At 48.2% G+C, this 17,910-nt stretch overlaps 1 protein-coding gene across 1 annotated transcript; it reads right to left on the reverse strand.

Annotated features, from left to right (window-relative positions):
- Nucleotides 1-4,065: 4,065 nt before the first annotated feature.
- LOC147262112 (arylsulfatase I-like) lies at nucleotides 4,066-17,870 on the reverse strand. Its single transcript, XM_086204518.1, has 11 exons — nucleotides 17,853-17,870; nucleotides 14,133-14,299; nucleotides 13,529-13,668; nucleotides 12,455-12,604; nucleotides 11,316-11,390; nucleotides 9,767-9,941; nucleotides 7,954-8,190; nucleotides 7,452-7,598; nucleotides 6,594-6,741; nucleotides 5,839-6,410; nucleotides 4,066-5,367 (listed from the first exon to the last, which is right to left on the reverse strand). The coding sequence occupies exons 2-11, from the start codon at nucleotides 14,292-14,294 to the stop codon at nucleotides 4,942-4,944; spliced, it is 2,232 nt and encodes a 743-aa protein (XP_086060644.1). The 5' UTR covers nucleotides 14,295-14,299; nucleotides 17,853-17,870; the 3' UTR covers nucleotides 4,066-4,941.
- Between the last annotated feature and the right edge of the window lie 40 nt (nucleotides 17,871-17,910).

Genomic DNA, 17,910 nt, shown 5'->3' on the forward strand with positions numbered 1-17,910 from the left:
CTCCGTGCCGCTTGTTCAGGGTGAGACGTTGGAACGTCAGTGGAAATATGCGTGTGTAACATCTTGTAAACTGTCGTTAGTTGGTTCTGCCCTCGCTTCTGTGTCCTGCTGGGAACTGAGCTTCTAGTCGTTTGTTTTCCAAGAGTCGCACGCCGGGTAGACACCGCGTCATCCTCGCTGTTACAAACGCACAGGAAGGCTTGTCCAGTTTCGGGTTTTTCCTGAACGCAACTCCGTGCCGAGCATCTCGATGCTACCCCACAGTTATCATTGAGTTTTAACTCAAACAGTTCAAAGCAAACTTGGATGTAAATGAAATAAACGGTGTAAGAATGAACTCCCTGCAAATGTGTTGCACTTTGTGTCCCGTTACAACGCCAAAGAGGAGAACTTCCAACTCAAGTGTACTACTTGCAGGCCCAAACTCAGCTGTGTGAAAACGTGTCAGGTGTAGAAACCAGCAGGTTTGGCCTGCAGGGGGGGAAGCGGGATGTTACTTGTAATTTTGCGCGGCAGTTTTGCGTTGGACTGGGACACAGTTTAACTGGAATGAATATTCTCATTTAATCCTGATTGGAACTTGGGAATTAGATGAAAGGCCACACTGCACGCGTTGATAGCGTCATGAGAATAACCACATGCAGGGCACACTCCTTATTGTTCTGTTCAACAAACTGAAGCTTGTGTCACTGTGACCAGAAGAGATTTTTCTCATTTCATCAGCAGAAATCACCCAAAAAGATTGTTCTTTGTTGAGGGGATCCTAATCTGACAGCCTCCCACGTCCTCCAGCCCTGTAGATCTCCGGTTCTTCCGGTTCTCTGGAAGGAAATGGCGTGAAAGCAGGATTATTGGTTCTGTTACATCTCTGTGTGTGCGAGTTAAGAGACGGAGGTGGTGAGAAGCCACATATTTTTATGTAATCTTGTTATTTCAAGGTGTGAGGGATGATGGGAGGTGTGACTGTGTGAGAGAAATGAGCGCATGAATTGTTAAGTCATGTTCTGAAGGTTATTTTAGGGTTGAGCTTCAGGTTTGGGGAAGTTTGGGTCTGAGATGGGAGCATGGAACTTTTTAGGAAATTCTCTTGGTGTCCATCCTCCTCAGAACCAGACAAGAAGACAGAGACCTTCCTCTTCTGTGCTACAGTCGTGAGCTAAGACACATGCTAGTTAGCTTAGCACAATGAATGGTGGTGGATGGGCAGGTTAGCATACCTCAGTTTCATCCACCTGTGTGTTGTGGTTCAAGTCGACCAGGTTTAGGCGCTATCACACAATAGTTACATATATGAATAAAGCTGGATAGATAGAGACTGTTTTTGACTGAGCTATGCTAGCCCACCCATCAACTACCATGCTAAGCTAACTAATGGGGTCCTCAGCTACCTGACACGGCTCTGGATCAACCCTGCAGGCACCAGACTTTAGCCATGTTGTCAGAAAGTGGTGAAAGCTATCATCAATCCAAGAATTCTCTGGTTGAAACCAAAAATGTATCATCAAACCCTCACACGGTTTGGGTTGGCAACATTAGGAAATGTAGACGAGTTTTGGTTCCAACACCTCAAGGACTTTTTGGTGTGCGACGTTTGGAGGATGTTGGATTTCTGCCGAACCAAACCAACAAACATTACAACGCCAGCTGGCTCGTAAGCCTGATTCTGATTGGCTCATGTTCGTGGAAGCCCCTGTATTTTCTGATCTGCTCCTTTATTGTGGTTCTCTCAGCTATTGGTTGAGTATTAGAGGAAATACGGTAATCAGCTGATGGCACCTTATTAAGTTCCAGTGAGGTTTTTCTTTGAGTGCCGGTGTTGCCCGTGTCCTCGGTCAGTCTCAGGGCCCGCTGTCCCTCTCCCGGGGTCCCTGGGTCAGAGTGTGTCGAGTTCATCTCACGTTTGAAATTTCATCAGCAAACTGAAAACGTATTCATGCTCCATGAAGCCGTGAAGTGTGTCCTGACTCACTCAGTCAGAGCTCAGAGGTTTTCAGCCTCGCTTGTCAGAGGCGAAGTGGATTTTTTTCTCTGAGTTAAATTACAAAAAAGTCAGTAGAGGGAAGCGTTGCGTCTGATGTGACAACAACAGGCGCTTCTGTGTTTTGTCCGAGGATTTAGCTTTGATTTCCTCCACCAGGACACGTTGTTCACAGGCTCATCGACAGCACTTTTGTTTGTGGGCATCAGACCAGCAGTTTCCTGAATCATGGGACTTTAATCCCAGCGGATTACACAATCTCACTTGTCTTCACAGATACAATAAACCCCCAATTCAATTATTCTTCTGTGGAAATGGTGTGAAGTAGGAAGGTGACGGCAAGCGTGGCAAATCCTAGTTTGGCCCAAATGTGTGTGTGAGAGTGCGCGCGCGTGCACTCCCTCCCTCCAGAGGAACTCGGTTGAGGTCAACTGTGTAGCCAGCCTTGATATCTAGCCCCACCTAGTGGCTCAATGACTAACGTGCAGCTGAAGTATGAAGCAGCAGTGGAGTTGCGCTGGAGGATTCGCAAGAGTTTAACGAACAGTCGAAGAATGAATCAGGATAAATCTCCACGCCGACTTCCTTAAAGACCTGACACTTTTCTCTTCCATCGATCTTAATTTAATATACAGGACAAACCCGGCTTGACTGCAGCTGCTGTCTTTATGGGTTCCGTACCCGCCAGTTATTGTTGTCATTCTGCCTTTTAATCCGATTTTAAGTATCCTAACTGTGTTCCTGCGAGCTGAGCACTTCATGAGAACCCCAGGAAGACCGGGCTGCCCTCTGATCCTGGAGAAGCCTCAAACATGCAGGGATGTATTCTCAGATTTGTACTTTGGCTTTGAAAGTCACGTCTCTTCATTTGGAGAAAGAAAGACAGAATCCATGCATGAGCACGAAGGACAGAACCACCGTCCGTCTCATTTCAACTTTATTCTCTCGGGGTGGAGAAATGAAACGATCATCATTCTGGATTGTCTGTCATATTTAGAGGTTTGAGGTCAAAGGGCACAAAACCAACGTTCCACTCTCAAGATTTCACTTCTGTTTTCTGTGTCTGTGGCAGTTGATGGACTGTATTTTTACCTCCCCGATGCCTTTCCTTGATTATCGCTTCGAACAAATGAAAACCTCGACGAGCATTTTGAAGTCCAATGCTGGCAGGATCCTGCTGCTGCTCACTGTAACATGCAGCTGAGGGGAATACAGACTCAGCAGTGGAGCAGGTTTGCCGTGGAGCTTCAGCCATGACAACAAACAAAAATAACAACACAAGGATATTAAATATTCCTCCGTTCTCACCGGAGGCTTTTACTTACTGAAGATACAGAATTAAAAACTCCTTTGTCCCATTTTGTGGCAGAAAATAATAAAAAAGTGAGATTATAGATACGGTTGTCATGCAATTTCACTGAAATAAATCCACACGTTTCAAAACCCCCACCAGGGATTTCTGAGTGTCTGAGCTGCAGGTGGAAACGTCCTGTGCAAGAACCCCGCCATCGCTCTGCTCCCTGTCACATGGGGAGAAAGCCGCAGGCACGTAAACGTCGCGCGAGCAGACGGACGAGTCCGGAATGTTCTAATGGTTTAAAAAGAGCCACAGAGAACAACAAATCTCTGTTCAGACGAACGGAATCAAATTAAAACACATTTTCGTGCCACACAAAGTCGGTTCGTGCAGAACTCTGTCAGTCTGTCATAAAAAACTCAGTAAAACGCTGAAGAAACTGTTGACGTGGGTCTGAGACCAGCAGCTGACGGCGACCAGCAGTCGCAGCCCACCGGGATGGTTGGGACGCCGCGGTCTCCGGTTCTGATGTTCTCTCTGCCGTGTTCCATTGCTCTACCGTTTCCTCAGCAGGGAGAACGATGTAGTCGTGACCTCACTGTCAAACGTGTTCACATTGAAAACTACAAAAACTCTCCATGCCTTCACCCCCCCACCCCCACCCCTATTTCACATTTCAGAACCTTAAATAACGTCAGAACACACGGATCAGGAATTTGGGCCAGAAAGACCGACAGGAACCAAAACTGGAAAACTGTAAAAACTAGCCCCCCCCCCCCCCACACCTGAGTTGCTGTCACTGTCACAACACTTCCTAATGACACAGGAGGACACGAACCGTGTGTATTGGTGTTTGACCTCTCATAGAATTTCAGGAAATCAAATGACTTTTCTTCCTTTTCAGCCGAGCTCAGAGTCGTTGGCTGGGGTTAAGTGTCTCTGGTTCCGGATCCATGTGGGCACGGCGCTCAGGACGCTCTGCTGAGGGTTAGTACTCCTTTTTTAATGTCATGATGAACATCTTTGCTGCTGAAATACCACAAAACATTTGTCTTTACTGCCTAACTTGAATTGACTTTGCCAGGTCCAGTTTGGGATCCACGCAGGTTCTGAAGCGAAACACTGCGTGGATTTTCTATCCTTTCCTGCTGATTTATGGGTGCTTTTTAGGGATGGATATTAAAAGTAATATCTACTTAAAGTGGAAGTCACAGTAAAACTACAAATATTTGTATGGTGTTTGTGTGCTCAGATCAGTTTTGACCCTGAGAAGGAATTTGGACCCAGAATGCAGCGATCAGGACAGCTTTAAAGTACCGTGACTGCCTCTGTGAGGTGTGTGTGTGTGTGTGTGTGTGTGTGTGTGTGTGTGTGTGTGTGTGTGTGAGTCTGTGCTGTGGTCAAATTAGCGGCCAAAATAAACTTCCTGTTGACTTCCAAACACTGGCGCACTTGTCTGCCTCCCGTCTCGTCATCAGTCTGAATTCTCTGGTCCGGACAGTCAGTGACAACGTGACAAAACCATAACTAAGAATCTTTTAAAAAAACAGTTTCAGGAAGCAGAAGGAGACCAGTGGAAGGACCTGTTTTGGAAGGAGGATGTTGCAAAAACAAAGTGAAGAAGTCTTTGGCGTTAATGAAAGGTTCAGGCACCTGAGCGGACGCCTCAGATCCGGTTGGACATCATCCTGGTGTTCAGTTTCAGGAAGAAGGCCTTCAGCTTGCACAGCCGGCACTTCTTCTTCTTCCTCTTCTTGTTACTGTTCTTCACTTTCTTATAGACGCCTTGATATTCTCCCTCCGTGTCCTCCTCCTCCTCGCCCACCCACGGGACCCAGGCTCCGCCGTGGTCGTTGGGATTGGCCCGTGGGTCGTCGGGGGGGAAGTACACAGGCACGGCTGTTTGGTTGTAGTAGGCGAGTCGGGCCAGCAGCTGTAGGACCACGTCGGGCCTCTGGTCTGCCAGGTCCTGCCGCTCATACGGGTCCCCGGTGATGTTGAAGAGCCAGACGTTTTTGTGGCTGGAGGACTCGTGGGACGTGGTGAAGGCCCGCTCAAGGTTCCACCAGCGACCCGGGAGGGTGGGGAGAACCTGGGGATCCAAATGTGACGTTACTTATGTTCTTGGTCAAAAGTGTTCAGACTAAAACGCTTCACTCCGACGCACCAACTTGCTTTAAAAGGGAACTGCAGTTTTTCAACCTGGACTTTGTGTTCCTAACATTTGTAGCGGAAGGGAATGATGGACGTAACTCTGTGAATAATGGAGCGACGCACGGTTGCCCGCAGCCCCAGGGCGGCGATCATGTGATCTGATGTGGCCACTGGCTAACGGCAAATTACATCTGATAAAAGTTTGCACCCTGGCAGGCTCAGACTGTTGCTAAAACTGCAGCACAACACCGCTTCTTTCTACGTTCTGGAGGAACAAAGAGCTGCAGGAGGACAAAAGCATCAGCGTGAGAGCAAACGCCACTTGTGAATACGTGAGAGGCAAAGGACAGTCTTTGAGTGACGTATCGCTCTAAGAATATGTCCACCAGATTAAGATGAAGTCTAGTACCTGAGGAGGAACCCACTCCCCGTGGCCGGGGTCTCCTGTCAGCAGCTTCCAATCTCCCACTCTGATGGCGGCCTGGACTGACGTGTCCCACACAGACTGGAAACCAACATGTGGCGTCGGAGTGAGTTCAGGGTGGGACACGTTCTGCTGCTGGGTCAACGTCCTCTTCGACTTGGACTTCACGCGTAACTTAAACTGTGTCTTATATGTAGGTGGAGGTGGTCCTGACCGGGACATGTTCTGATTCTGGGACACGGTCCAGGTGGACTTGGACTTCGGCGGTGATTTAGGCCGAGATGTGTGTGAGACTGACAGGTTGCGGAGGCCTGACGGAGCGCTGCTGGCGTGGAGCTTCAGGTGCAGCTGAGAGTAGACTTTGGTTTTAGGTTTGAGGTTCAGTTTCGGAAGGGAGTTCTGTTTGGGGAGGGCCTTGGATTTCAGTTTGCTTTTATGCTTGGCAGCGTGATGAGGTTTCTTCTTCTTCAGCATGAAGGCTGACTTCTGCTTTGGCCGCTGCTTCAGGAGCTTCTTCTTCTTTGGTTTCTTAAAGGCTGGACGCTTTGATGCGACCACTGCCAGAACAAAGACAAAGAGAGGGCGAGTGTATGAAGTCAGGCTGCACTCACTCACTCCACATGCTGGCAAATCACGAAAACCGCACGGTTCAAGCGCAGAGCTCAGAAAGAAACCCAGAAATACTTCACGTTGTTATCTATGTTTTACAGGAGCCGAGGTAGAAGCCTCACACTGTTCACCTGTGGCTTCCTCGGCGCTGGCGTCCCAGGTCATGGTGGGAGCGGAAGGTTTGTGCAGCGGGTCGATGTTATGGAGGATCTCGCGGCGAGGCGACTCCTTCCCCTCGCTGATCGCCGGCCACACATCAAACCCATCCAGACCCTGACTCTACCATGATGGCGAGAACATAGAACGCAAAGAGGAAGAAGAGGTGAGGTGAGTGTTGGGTAAAACGAGGCTGCTTGTCTGAAAACTGTCCATGAGTTCTCTGTGTGAGAGGAAACACAACGTTTACCACACAAGTTTGAATAATGACAGACGGCTTTCAGTAATGGAGCGTGTTTGGTTTCCAAATGAGTCAAACGCTGCCTTGATTCTGGCCGCGATAGACCTGCTTATCTACGCTCGCCATGGAAAACTACGAGCCCAGCCAGCAAAGCTCTCCGGGGGCTGTGCAGACGCCACTGAAGGGCCAATAAAAGTCGTTTAGGTCTGAACGAAAACACAAAGAACCTACGAGGGTCACTGTGGGACGGAAAGCCAGCGCTAGTAAAGTCAGGACAGCTTTACGGTAGCGCTGTAATCTGAAGCTGGAGGTTGAGAGTCGACTGACTGGGACAACAGATAAACTAAAGTATTATTGTACTGTAAAATCACTGGGAGTCGCTCTGCTTGGAAGAGTGAATAACAGCAAAAACCATTCGGTGAAACAGCTGGAAATAACAAGTCTTACATCATCCGCTCGGCTCGGTTTTACAGCACAATCAAACACTCAACGAGGTTCTCGGGGGGAGATTTTAACCTCCAGCTCATCCAGTGAAGACAAACATTCTGCACGAGTGGAAGCGGAAAATCCTAACATGGGACGCTGCACTGACCTGGCTGACGTTCCCCCCTGCCAGGCCCACCAGGGTGGGGAACCAGTCGGTGATGTGAAGCAGGGCTTTAGAGACCCGTCTCCTGCGTCTCAGCAGAGGACTGTGGACGAAGGCCACGCCGCGGACGCCGCCCTCCCAATACGTCCCCTGAAAACAGCAAGTTCACCACATCCAGAGGATCTCAGTTTCTTCAGACTTCATGCTCAAAATAAAGAAAATGAAAACATTAAATTCTAAAAGAGGTTGGTAGGAGAAGGGCAGCAGACGAAAGAGCGATGACCTCAATCACAAGGGTTCATGCTCTGTGTGGCGGAACCTCAGCCACGCGGCGCTGGTCGTTTTACAAAACTCATGGAACTACAAATAAAACGTCTACCATCTCGTAGTAGGTGAGATATTTCCATCGGGAGAAGAGTGGTGGTCTGGCTGGGCGGTGAACCTACGTGCTGCTCACACGGCGAAGACTCGCTCAACACTTCCTGCTAAACTATCCTGATGATACCTTGCGGCCCCTCAGAGGCCAGTTGCTCCCGCCTGTGAACGGCTGAGCGCCGTTGTCGGTGGAGTAGATGATGACGCTGTTCCTGTAGTATCCGTACTTTCTGAGGGCGTAGGTGACGTTGTGGACCGCCTCGTCCACTGTAGAAACCATGGCAGCAAACTTTCTCCTGGCGACGTTGGCCATGTCCCGGTAGGGGTAGATGTAGGACTTGGGAGGTGATAGAGGAGTGTGAACCGCCTGGTGGGACACGAGCAAAGGAACATGGCAACTTTTTAGGAAATACTTTTCTTGTCCACCGCGCTCAGAGCCAGACAAGAAGCTCTCCTCTCTGCTGTGTTAGTCTCAGCCATGCTAGTTAGCTTAGCACAACAAACGGTCATGAGGGCAAGTGCTAGCATACTGTCAAACATCACCAAATCCACTCTTCTCCAAAACCGTCTTTGCCTGTGTTGGCAGAGGAAGGGTTCTGCAGGAGATTCACAAGGAGATCATTTAAATGGATGAACTCCTTTCCTGACAGGGAGCAGAGATTTGATGAAGCTCCTCAAACGCTCCAAACAAAAAACAGCAACATACGTTGACTAGCAGAGTGACTGCTGCTGCTGATCATGGCCAGGAGGAGGAGGAGGAGGATGAAGAGGAGGAGGAGCAGGGCTGGAGGAGGAGGAGCAGAGCAGGAGGAGAAGGAGCAGGAGGAGGAGGAAGAGGAGGAGGAGCAGAGTGGGAGGAGGAGGAGCAGAGCAGGAGGAGAAGGAGCAGAGCAGGAGGAGGAGGAGCAGAGCAGGAGGAGAAGGAGCAGGAGGAGGAGGAAGAGGAGGAGGAGCAGAGTGGGAGGAGGAGGAGCAGAGCAGGAGGAGCAGGAGCGGGAGGATTACTGCAGGACCAGCCAACATCCTGAACCTGGTTTACCTCACAGAGGTATGCTAACATTCCCATTCACTACTACTGATTGCGCTAAGCTAACTAGCAGACAGCTGGTGGGTCTCAGCTTGTTGAGTTCCTTTACAGTCTAAAGCCTAAAGAAAGAATAAAAAGTAAGAATATTTCAGATGTTGAAGGTCTAAAGTTTAGACCTTCAACATCTGAAATATTCTTACTTTTTTAGAACCAAAATGCATTTTAATTTCTCTGTTTTGCCAAATCAGTCACTGAACATCAATGTGCCAAATGCACGTCTTGGTTGCAGGAATGGAGACAAAGCCACGAACTGAGTGGACTAAGACTAAGACTAACTGGACCTGAACGGAGCCTAACCTAGCGCCCCTGCGTCGGGGGCTGCAGGTTGTTGAAACGGGGCCCCGCGGGTTTGTCGGTTCCATTTCCTGCTGCAGTATTTGACAGGCACATCTGATGAAGCGCTACGCGGTTCTCTACGGAAGGGGGGTCAGATTAAAGCGCCCTCTATTTCTCTCTTCCAATTCATGCCATCCTCTGCATTTTCTCATCCTCCCTCCAGGCCACAAGCTGAGATCTAACAAACATGGCCGCCCCAGGAAACAATAGACAATGCTGCCCTTTTGACTTCATACACTTTTAACCTCAAAGTTACATTTCTCTGTGGCAGGTTTTTAATTAAACGGCTCAGATTTATGCAGCCCACATGTTTCTAAGAGGGTTTCTGTTGCTGCAACACTTTGATGTGGCGTCCGGGATGTTTCCAGCCACAGCATCAAAACAGGCTGCTTTGTGTTCTGGCCAGCTTCTGCATCTCTGGCACTTCCATTACGCCACACTTGTGATTCTGAGCAGCTCTGCAGATGTTTGACACGGATCTTGTACTGACGTGTGACTGGTGGAACCCTCGGCGTGGTACCTGGAGGGAGAGCAGCAGGAAGAGCGGCCTCTCTGCTGGGTCGTGACTCTCCAGGATCTTCCGGGCTCGCTGTGTGAAGAGCGTGGTGGAGTACTTTCCCTCTTGGCCCCACGCCACGCCCTCATTGTCATGGAGATCGTACCCACACAACCCCGGACCATCACAGGACCCGTAACTGGAGACAGTTGCAGAAACAGAGTGGGAGTTAAGAGAAGGGTTCCATTTACAGCCGGTACCAACATGTGACCTGGACCTGGAGACACTGGGTGCTTTTGATTTAGCTGCAACTCAAACAGGCCGGGCAGCAGCGGCCGCAGCCTGGCATCACCATGTTTACTCATGAAACATAAATATGAAAAGCTGAATATCATGAAAACGCGGCGCTCCTCCTCTCGCTTTCCCAGCCGCAGCTCCAGTCCTCTGTCCTGTAATGTCAGCTGCCTTCTTCGCAACTGTGAGGCTCCTTTGTTCCCCCAGTTACAGCTGTCATTGTTGTTGTGACGCTGCAGCAGATTTATCACCAGCGTTGGAGCAGCAATTAGCCAGCGTCAGCGCTTCTCCTTCTCAACGCTTTACATGTTTGACATTTGAGATGCGTGAGAACTCTGGGGCTCCTCGGTGACGCTGGAGTGATGGATGTCGTCTTGTTTGGTAAATTAAATTCATCTGCAGGCGCCCCCCCCCCCGACATCGATCAGTGTCCTACAGACGGCCCCTGGTCCCACTAAACTCGATATCCTACTAAAGACGTTACGCAACAGAAGTCCATTCAATGCAAGCCAAGTGGAGTTTGGATAAATCTCCAGCAAAGCTGCTACACGATGCTGACCATCATATTTTCCCTGTTAGTTCTCAAGCTACACACACACACACACACACACACACACACACACACACACCAAATGTGACTCGATAAACAATGGATGTGAGTGATTTTTCTCCGTCACCTAATGAGGGTGGTGGTAGAACACGAGCTGCTGGGTCTCCATTCCTTCGTCCTCTCCTGATCCTTCCTGTCCGTGTCAGAATGTTTGAAGTGGGTCAAATATTAATTTGGTGACTCTAAGGTGAGAGGATCAGTCGTCGTCTGGACTCAAGGTAGGACTCAGGACTCAGGCCCTGCTGCTGGTCTCCTACGGGGGGGGCAGACCATGACTCGTTTGTAACTCATCTAAATTCTTCACCTCTCTCCTCACACAGCAACCCTAGGATGTTGTGTGAGGACAAATGATGAGAACACATTTGTCTTGTTGGACGCTGCGTTCGGAGCACAGCTGGAATATTGAACACAGCTGGAGGACGGGCCAAGCTCGCGTAGCCGTGAACAAGCGTCATTGATCATTCTTTATTTGGAGGGAAAACTCCTGGCCGCAGCGATTACTCCCGCTGGCAGGAGGAGGCAGGTGCGCGTTACACTCGCTCATTGATTCTTTTGGTTTGTCTGAGGATGTGATTTGAAGTGTGCAGACGGGCCCATTTACCCCTGATTACATCCTCCTTCTTTCATTCATTCATTCGACGCTAACAGCAGAAGTACTCAAAGGCGTACCTGTAGTAATCCACACTTCCTGTCAGCGAACCAAAGAAGCTGTCGAAGCCTTTCCTGGTGGGCAGGCACGCCTTCCTGGAGGAAACCACACAGGCGCAGCCACACAGGGATTAAAATACAGGAAGCAGCAGCAACAAACATGACATCAGCGCACCTTCACTGCTTGGCCACATCATTTTCACGATCAAAGATTCCCTGGAAGTCTCTTTAACACAAGAAAAACAAACCTAGAAATCCGAACTGGACAACAATCAGAGACCAGCTGCGTTGTTTCATGTCACAGAACCTCGGACACAGAGAGTTCATCTCAGCTGAACCGCGTGTACGTTTACAGACGTCGTCACATTAGCATGAGAAACTTCAATTTGATCCAGAAACTTCCAGATTCTACATGTCTGAGGTTGGCGGAAATGTGCAATCCCGTCATTCCTGACACTGGAATGAGAGATAAGAAGTGGAGTTGTTCTACGTGACAAAAACTCTGGAGGCGGATAAAGAACATCACTCGGCTTCAACAAAGTCCAACAACAAACAGGTTTATGTGAGGAGACGGATGGAAAGACTGGGCTCGCAATCTGAAGTACCTCACCTGACAGAAAGACAAAAGAAAGATGGCGCACGTGCGCACACGCACACACACACACACACACACTCTGAAAGCTCTGTTGAATCATGTTTCCATTTAAAGGAACACTCCATATCTTACATTCATCCTCTCGTCAGCTCAGCGTGACCTGGTGAGTCTCCATGGCTACTTCCTGTTAGCCCTTTGCTAACTGCTTGTGGATGAATAATTGAACTGCTCAGCTCTTTTAGATGCTGATGGGGAAACGAGAACTTCTGCTGGGATGAAACCAACATTTTGCAGCTCTTGCTGTGACGCGTGCATCTGTTAGCCCTTCGCTGACTTGAAGGTGGACAAATTGTTCGCTTCAGATAAAACGGTGACGTGGACAGGAGCAAGTCATGTGACTCACTTCGTCCACTGTTTTTACAGCTGAAACATGAATGACAGCAGCTTTGAACTTGAGAGTTAAAAACACTGATATCAGTAGAACAGAAAGGCAAATGGTCACGAGGCTGAGGAGGAGGAGGACGCAGAGGGAGGACGGGTCCGTAGGTGTCAGTCTGCAGCTCACCTGTAGAAGCCCAGGTGCCACTTTCCGACCATGTGTGTGGCGTAGCCGGCCTCGCGGAGCCTCTCGGGCAGCGTGTCCATGTGTGAGGGCAGACAGCTGGGCTGGCTGGGCCGGATGATGGAGTGCTGCAGTCCCGTGTGGATCTGATATCTGGAGGGGAAACACTGGAATTGGCTTTTCTAGCGTGCAGGTTCTCACAGAGGACCAGAACCAGTTCTAGTGGCCAGAGATGTGAGCTGGATCACATCACTGGATCCAACTCAATGATTCTGTTATTCAGTAGAGCTTCAGGCTCTGTTCTGCTCTGTGGTTAGCACATCGTGACAACTCTGGAATAACAAGTATCAGGAAGTTACCCACAAAAACAGCTCGACAGAGCAAAGTCCCACACCAACAGAGATCCAGGAACCACGACGGCTGAGCCCCGCGGGACCTGCTAGCCTCCCTCAGTCTTTCCTGTGCTACTGTAACCTGAATTTACTCCCGCGGGATCACAGCCTTGCGCTAATAATCACAACCTGCTGTTAAAAGACACAAAACAATGTTCGACTGCCATCTGACACCGAACGCAAGAGGAAACCAGAGCAGAAGGTTTGAATTAGCGCTGATCAGGGGACCGTGGCGAGAGTCGGCACATCCGAGTCCACCACCACGGCCGGAACGGCAGCCGTGAAGACATCGCTTAGATGCTCGATGGTGCTAATTAGCAGGAGAAAACACAAGTCTGTTACATGCCAATACGCAGAAAGGAAAAGCTACTATTGTTTGTGTAATAAACACCAGAACAACTGACCGGCTCCTGCCAGCATGGGTGACGGGTTCCTGGTCACTATGGTTACTAAAACTGAAGGAACCCAACAACATCTGGGGAAATGCACGAGTTTAATATCTCTCAAATCTAAGTGATGTGCATTCTAGATCTAACAACGTCTAAGCTGTGCTTGTATTTTGAAAAGCTGCCACACGGACAGAAAGCAGGACTCGGCTTTTTCTACACCTCCGCTAACTCTTCTCTCCTTCATCTCCAGATGTGTTCTGCATACATCAGACGGACCAGTACAGAAGCACCGGTACCTGCCAGTGAGCAGCTGGCTGCGGGACGGCGTGCAGATGGGCTGAACGTAATAGTTCTCCAGCTTCACGCCCTCCGCCGCCAGCTTGTCCAGAGTGGGAGACTTGATGTTCGGGTTGTGGTAGCCGATGTCGTTGAAGCCCTGTCATGGCGAGATGGAGAGATGGAGGAGGCGGCTCTGAGGTTAGACGTTCATCAACACGACACAACAACCGTCAACAGATGCGGGGGGGGGGGGGGGTGTACACACAACTGCAGCTTTCATCGTGACCCAGTGAGTGTGAGGGCTGGCTGTTCAACCATCACACGACAGTAGAAACGACGACTTTTGGGGAATCAAGCAGGCGAGAGCAGAGACGGGGAGTGTCGTTGATGACGATTACATAACAAATCCTCCACCCAAAGACTGCTATGGAGGAAAATGTATTTGATTACTTTTGACGGTGGTAGGCTGACACTCCCTACCCACAAACATTCATGGTGCTAAGCTAACTAGCGCGGGCGTCAAAAGGACAGTGGAAAAGGAAAAATCATCAGATGGTCGTAGTTAATATTCAGTTGTTGGTTTAGGAAAACCCAGAGTCGCGGTCTTTCCCGGACACACACCTGGTCATCTATGAGGATGAAGATGATGTGCGGCTGGTTCTTCTGCGTCGGCGCCGCTGCGTCATTCCTGCCACTCTCCTGCTGCTGCTGCGTCTGGTTCAGCTTGGACCCGGAAAGACTGAAGACACCAGTCAGCAGAGCCAGAGCCAGAGCCGCCTGCATCTTTCCTGCCAGGCGGGAACGGAAGAAAACATGAACACAACAGCGAGATCTTCTCCCAATCAAACGCCAGGGAAGTGCAGCTTAGACATGTCGGCAACGAGCCGGCTCACAGAAGTATGCCATCGCTGGAGGACTCGCGCTGGATGTGAAACCAGACTGGAGATGAAGCTGCCAACTCGGCTGGAGCTGCGACCTGAAACGCATCCATGCAGAGCTCAGAGCTCAAACGCTGAGGAGGGGTTTTTCTTCTTTAACCGTTTACAAGCTTTGGAACCGAAAATAGCCAATAAAAGTTGGTCTGAGTACTCGAGAGCTGATATATGAACGTGCAGGATGCAGAGCAGGAACCGATCCAGCGGGCTGGAGGTGGATCGAGTATCCTGATTCTGCTGGAAAATTAGTTGAGCAGAAGTTTATGTCTAGAGGCCAGTGTTTCTTTTTTTTTTTTTAACTTTTTAAGCAAATGACACATTTGACAACTTCCTCGCCAAATAGAAGGAAAAATAGAGTTCCAATCCAAAGTGGTCATAAAGCAAAAGTGAGATGTTCCACGACATGAAAAATCCTGTCGGGTGATCAGAAGAGTAAAATGTCATCGTGGAGATCAATCGATGGAATCGTTTCAGTCTGTTTCCTGGTCAGAAGGTCCAACCTTGTCTTGTTACAGACTTCTAAAGATCAGGATTTGTTGGGTTTTTGTCATTTATGAGTGACAATTAGGAGTTTTCGAGTGTTGGATGGTGAAAAGGAGCAGTGATGGACATTCAGGAGGATTAATAATCATGTCTGTGCTGATTAATCACTAGTTGCACTTTTAGTAAAGCAGTGGAATTACATGGTAATAACAATAATAAACACATATCTTCATCTAACAACTTCATGGTAAGACGACACAAATTAAAAAATTGAGAAAAAGTAAAAAGAAGACAACAGAGGATCGAACAAAAGAAAACTACAGAACAAAAGGAGTTTCAACATCAGCTGCAGCGGGGAGATGAGCTGGTGGCGTTGATTTATCGCAGTATGACAACGTAGGAACACGAAGTTCAAAACACAACATGTGGAAGATTACAAGCAGTCTCATATTGTTAATGTGCTAATCTGCATTTATTCATCCAGTAATCTCTTTCATGAGAGCAGCTGACACATCATCAGTCAAAAAGTCCAAAATAATCATCGGAAACATTTGTTAAAATCTGTTTCTTTTCTCTTTTTTTTCAGATAATGGACCGGTTGTCTATCAAATCGGAAGAAATTGTTAAAAACACCAGTGAGGAAGTACTGACATGACCTCATCTATCAGAATAGACACCTGAGCTTCAGGCCCAGGTAAAACTGAGCCCATGTGTCAGCTGATGACCTCTGGGATGTTTCTGTCAAGTTTCTCTTATGCTTCTGTCAAGTTTCTCTTATGCTTCTGTCAAGTTTCTCTTATGCTTCTGTCAAGTTTCTCTTATGTTTCTGTCAAGTTTCTGTCATGTTTCTCTTATGCTTCTGTCAAGTTTGTCAAGTTTCTCTTATGCTTCTGTCAAGTTTCTCTTATGTTTCTGTCAAGTTTCTCTTATGCTTCTGTCAAGTTTCTGTCAAGTTTCTCTTATGCTTCTGTCAAGTTTCTCTTATGCTTCTGTCAAGTTTCTCTTATGCTTCTGTCAAGTTTCTCTTATGCTTCTGTCAAGTTTCTCTTATGTTTCTGTCAAGTTTCTGTCAAGTTTCTCTTCTGCTTCTGTCAAGTTTCTGTCAAGTTTCTGTTATGCTTCTGTCAAGTTTCTCCTATGCTTCTGTCAAGTTTCTCTTCTGCTTCTGTCAAGTTTCTCTTATGTTTCTGTCAAGTTTCTGTCAAGTTTCTCTTCTGCTTCTGTCAAGTTTCTGTTATGCTTCTGTCCAGTTTCTCTTATGCTTCTGTCAAGTTTACAGCACCATCGAGCCTGACACTGTTTCCCTCACAGTTCTAAACTGTAACAAATACATACACACAAATGTACTCCACTGGTACTAATTAACAGCAAGAAGCAGCTAATAAGTATTTCATAACTCCTGAGTTCCCTCAATGACATCATCATGTGCCTCAGGCAGTCACATGATCACTGATATCGGTGATATCTGATCCAGCTCCTGGAGTCTGTTTCAGGCCGATATCAGTATTGCATCTCTATTTAAAAAAATACTACAGTAAAACTTCTCAAACTAACATCAACAGGATTCTGTGAGTAAAACGGGAAGAAGAGGAAAAATCAGCACCTTGTGGGATTATGGAGAATGACACTAGATGAATAATCCCCCCGGGGAACTTCTACCACCACATTTATGGCTGAGCCCTAACTGACGGGGGAACCTCAGGGGAACCTTGAGGGAACGTTCCAGAGGTGTTGCCAGATGCTTTAACCGCGCAGTTTGGTCAAATATTACAACACAACAAACATGTTCTAAACTGCCCGAGCGCTGCTCTAACACCCCCGGGAGAGAGAACCTCCTCACACCAGACCTCTGCTTAGTAGAAGGAGATAGGGTCTACAGGTGTGTGTGTGTGTGTGTGTGTGTGTGTGTGTGTGTGTCTGAGTGAGTGAGTGAGTGAGAGAGAGAGAGAGAGAGAGAGAGAGAGAGAGAGAGAGAGAGAGGACTTTAAATCCAGTGACAGACCTCAGTATGAAGGTGCACACACACCTCGACTTCAGAATAAATGTACAGGATCTTCACTTTCTTGACTGAAACCCGAAGTGTTCCGAAACCTGCCGAGGTTCCGTCTCAAATCAGCACGTCTCTAATTGAGGGCGCATCTGTCCGTGCCAGCAGCAGCTGGATAATCCCGAGGCCTAACATCATTACCTCGCCGCGGGATCAATGGGAGTGAAGGGCTCGTCTCTCCCTCCGCTCCGCCGCTTCACTTCATTCTTCCTCCTTCGGCTCCCGAGCGACTTTGGTCTTTGCGGAAAGTTTGTAGGAGACGCCGCATGTCCGCAAGTTTCCACACACACGCAAAAAACAAAAAACAAAAAAAAAAGAACCAGACCCTCCTTCCTCCAGTCAGCGCGTCCACACTCCTCCTGAGACCGCGACCACGGTCGAGCCACAAGCAGTGACACCGGCACGCTTCCGGTCCAAGCTGTCAAAGTAAAACACCCACTTCTCATAAACGAAGCACAGACTGAGGAGTGATTATTTTAACCTGCTTTACTACAGAGTTACTTTTTTTTACGAGCAAAGAAGAAGAAGTTGATGGATCGATTCCAGTATGAAAATAAGTAACCACTGCCGATGACGAGCATCCATAATTGTTAGCGTCCATTGCATTCAATGCCGAAAAACTGGGCCTCGTTTCACTAAATTAACTAAAAACGAATGTTTCTACATCTCTAGACTTTCGTAGTTGATCTCAAACAGTTAACATTTTAAGACTTAAATGGCATCTAAAAATACATTTTTATTCTCATAATTAAACATCAATTTAAAAAAAGGCCCTGAATTCAGTGGCTATGACTCACAAACTACATGTGGCTTGAAAAGGGACGTTAGCTAGCTTAAACAAAACAAGCTAGTTGGCATTCGACTAAACATGCTTACCAGCGTACAGGTAATGTAATGACCAGCTTCTACGTAGGTTTTCTTTGAGTTGCCAGTA

The sequence above is a fragment of the Aulostomus chinensis genome, chromosome 5 (genome assembly GCF_037954235.1).
Source record: "Aulostomus chinensis isolate RoL2024-O1b breed Wild chromosome 5, RoL_Achi_v1.0, whole genome shotgun sequence".
Lineage (NCBI taxonomy): Eukaryota > Metazoa > Chordata > Actinopteri > Syngnathiformes > Aulostomidae > Aulostomus > Aulostomus chinensis.

What these genes read in the sequence shown, in the direction of transcription:
- LOC147262112 (XM_086204518.1), bottom strand. Translation starts at nt 14,294, where the DNA reads ATGCAGGCGGCTCTGGCTCTGGCTCTGCTGACTGGTGTCTTCAGTCTT. An exon ending in TCATCCTCATAGATGACCAG is followed by an intron (nt 13,669 to 14,132) that starts GTGTGTGTCCGG and finishes TCGCCATGACAG; the next exon opens with GGCTTCAACGACATCGGCTA. An exon ending in AGCCAGCTGCTCACTGGCAG is followed by an intron (nt 12,605 to 13,528) that starts GTACCGGTGCTT and finishes TTTCCCCTCCAG; the next exon opens with ATATCAGATCCACACGGGAC.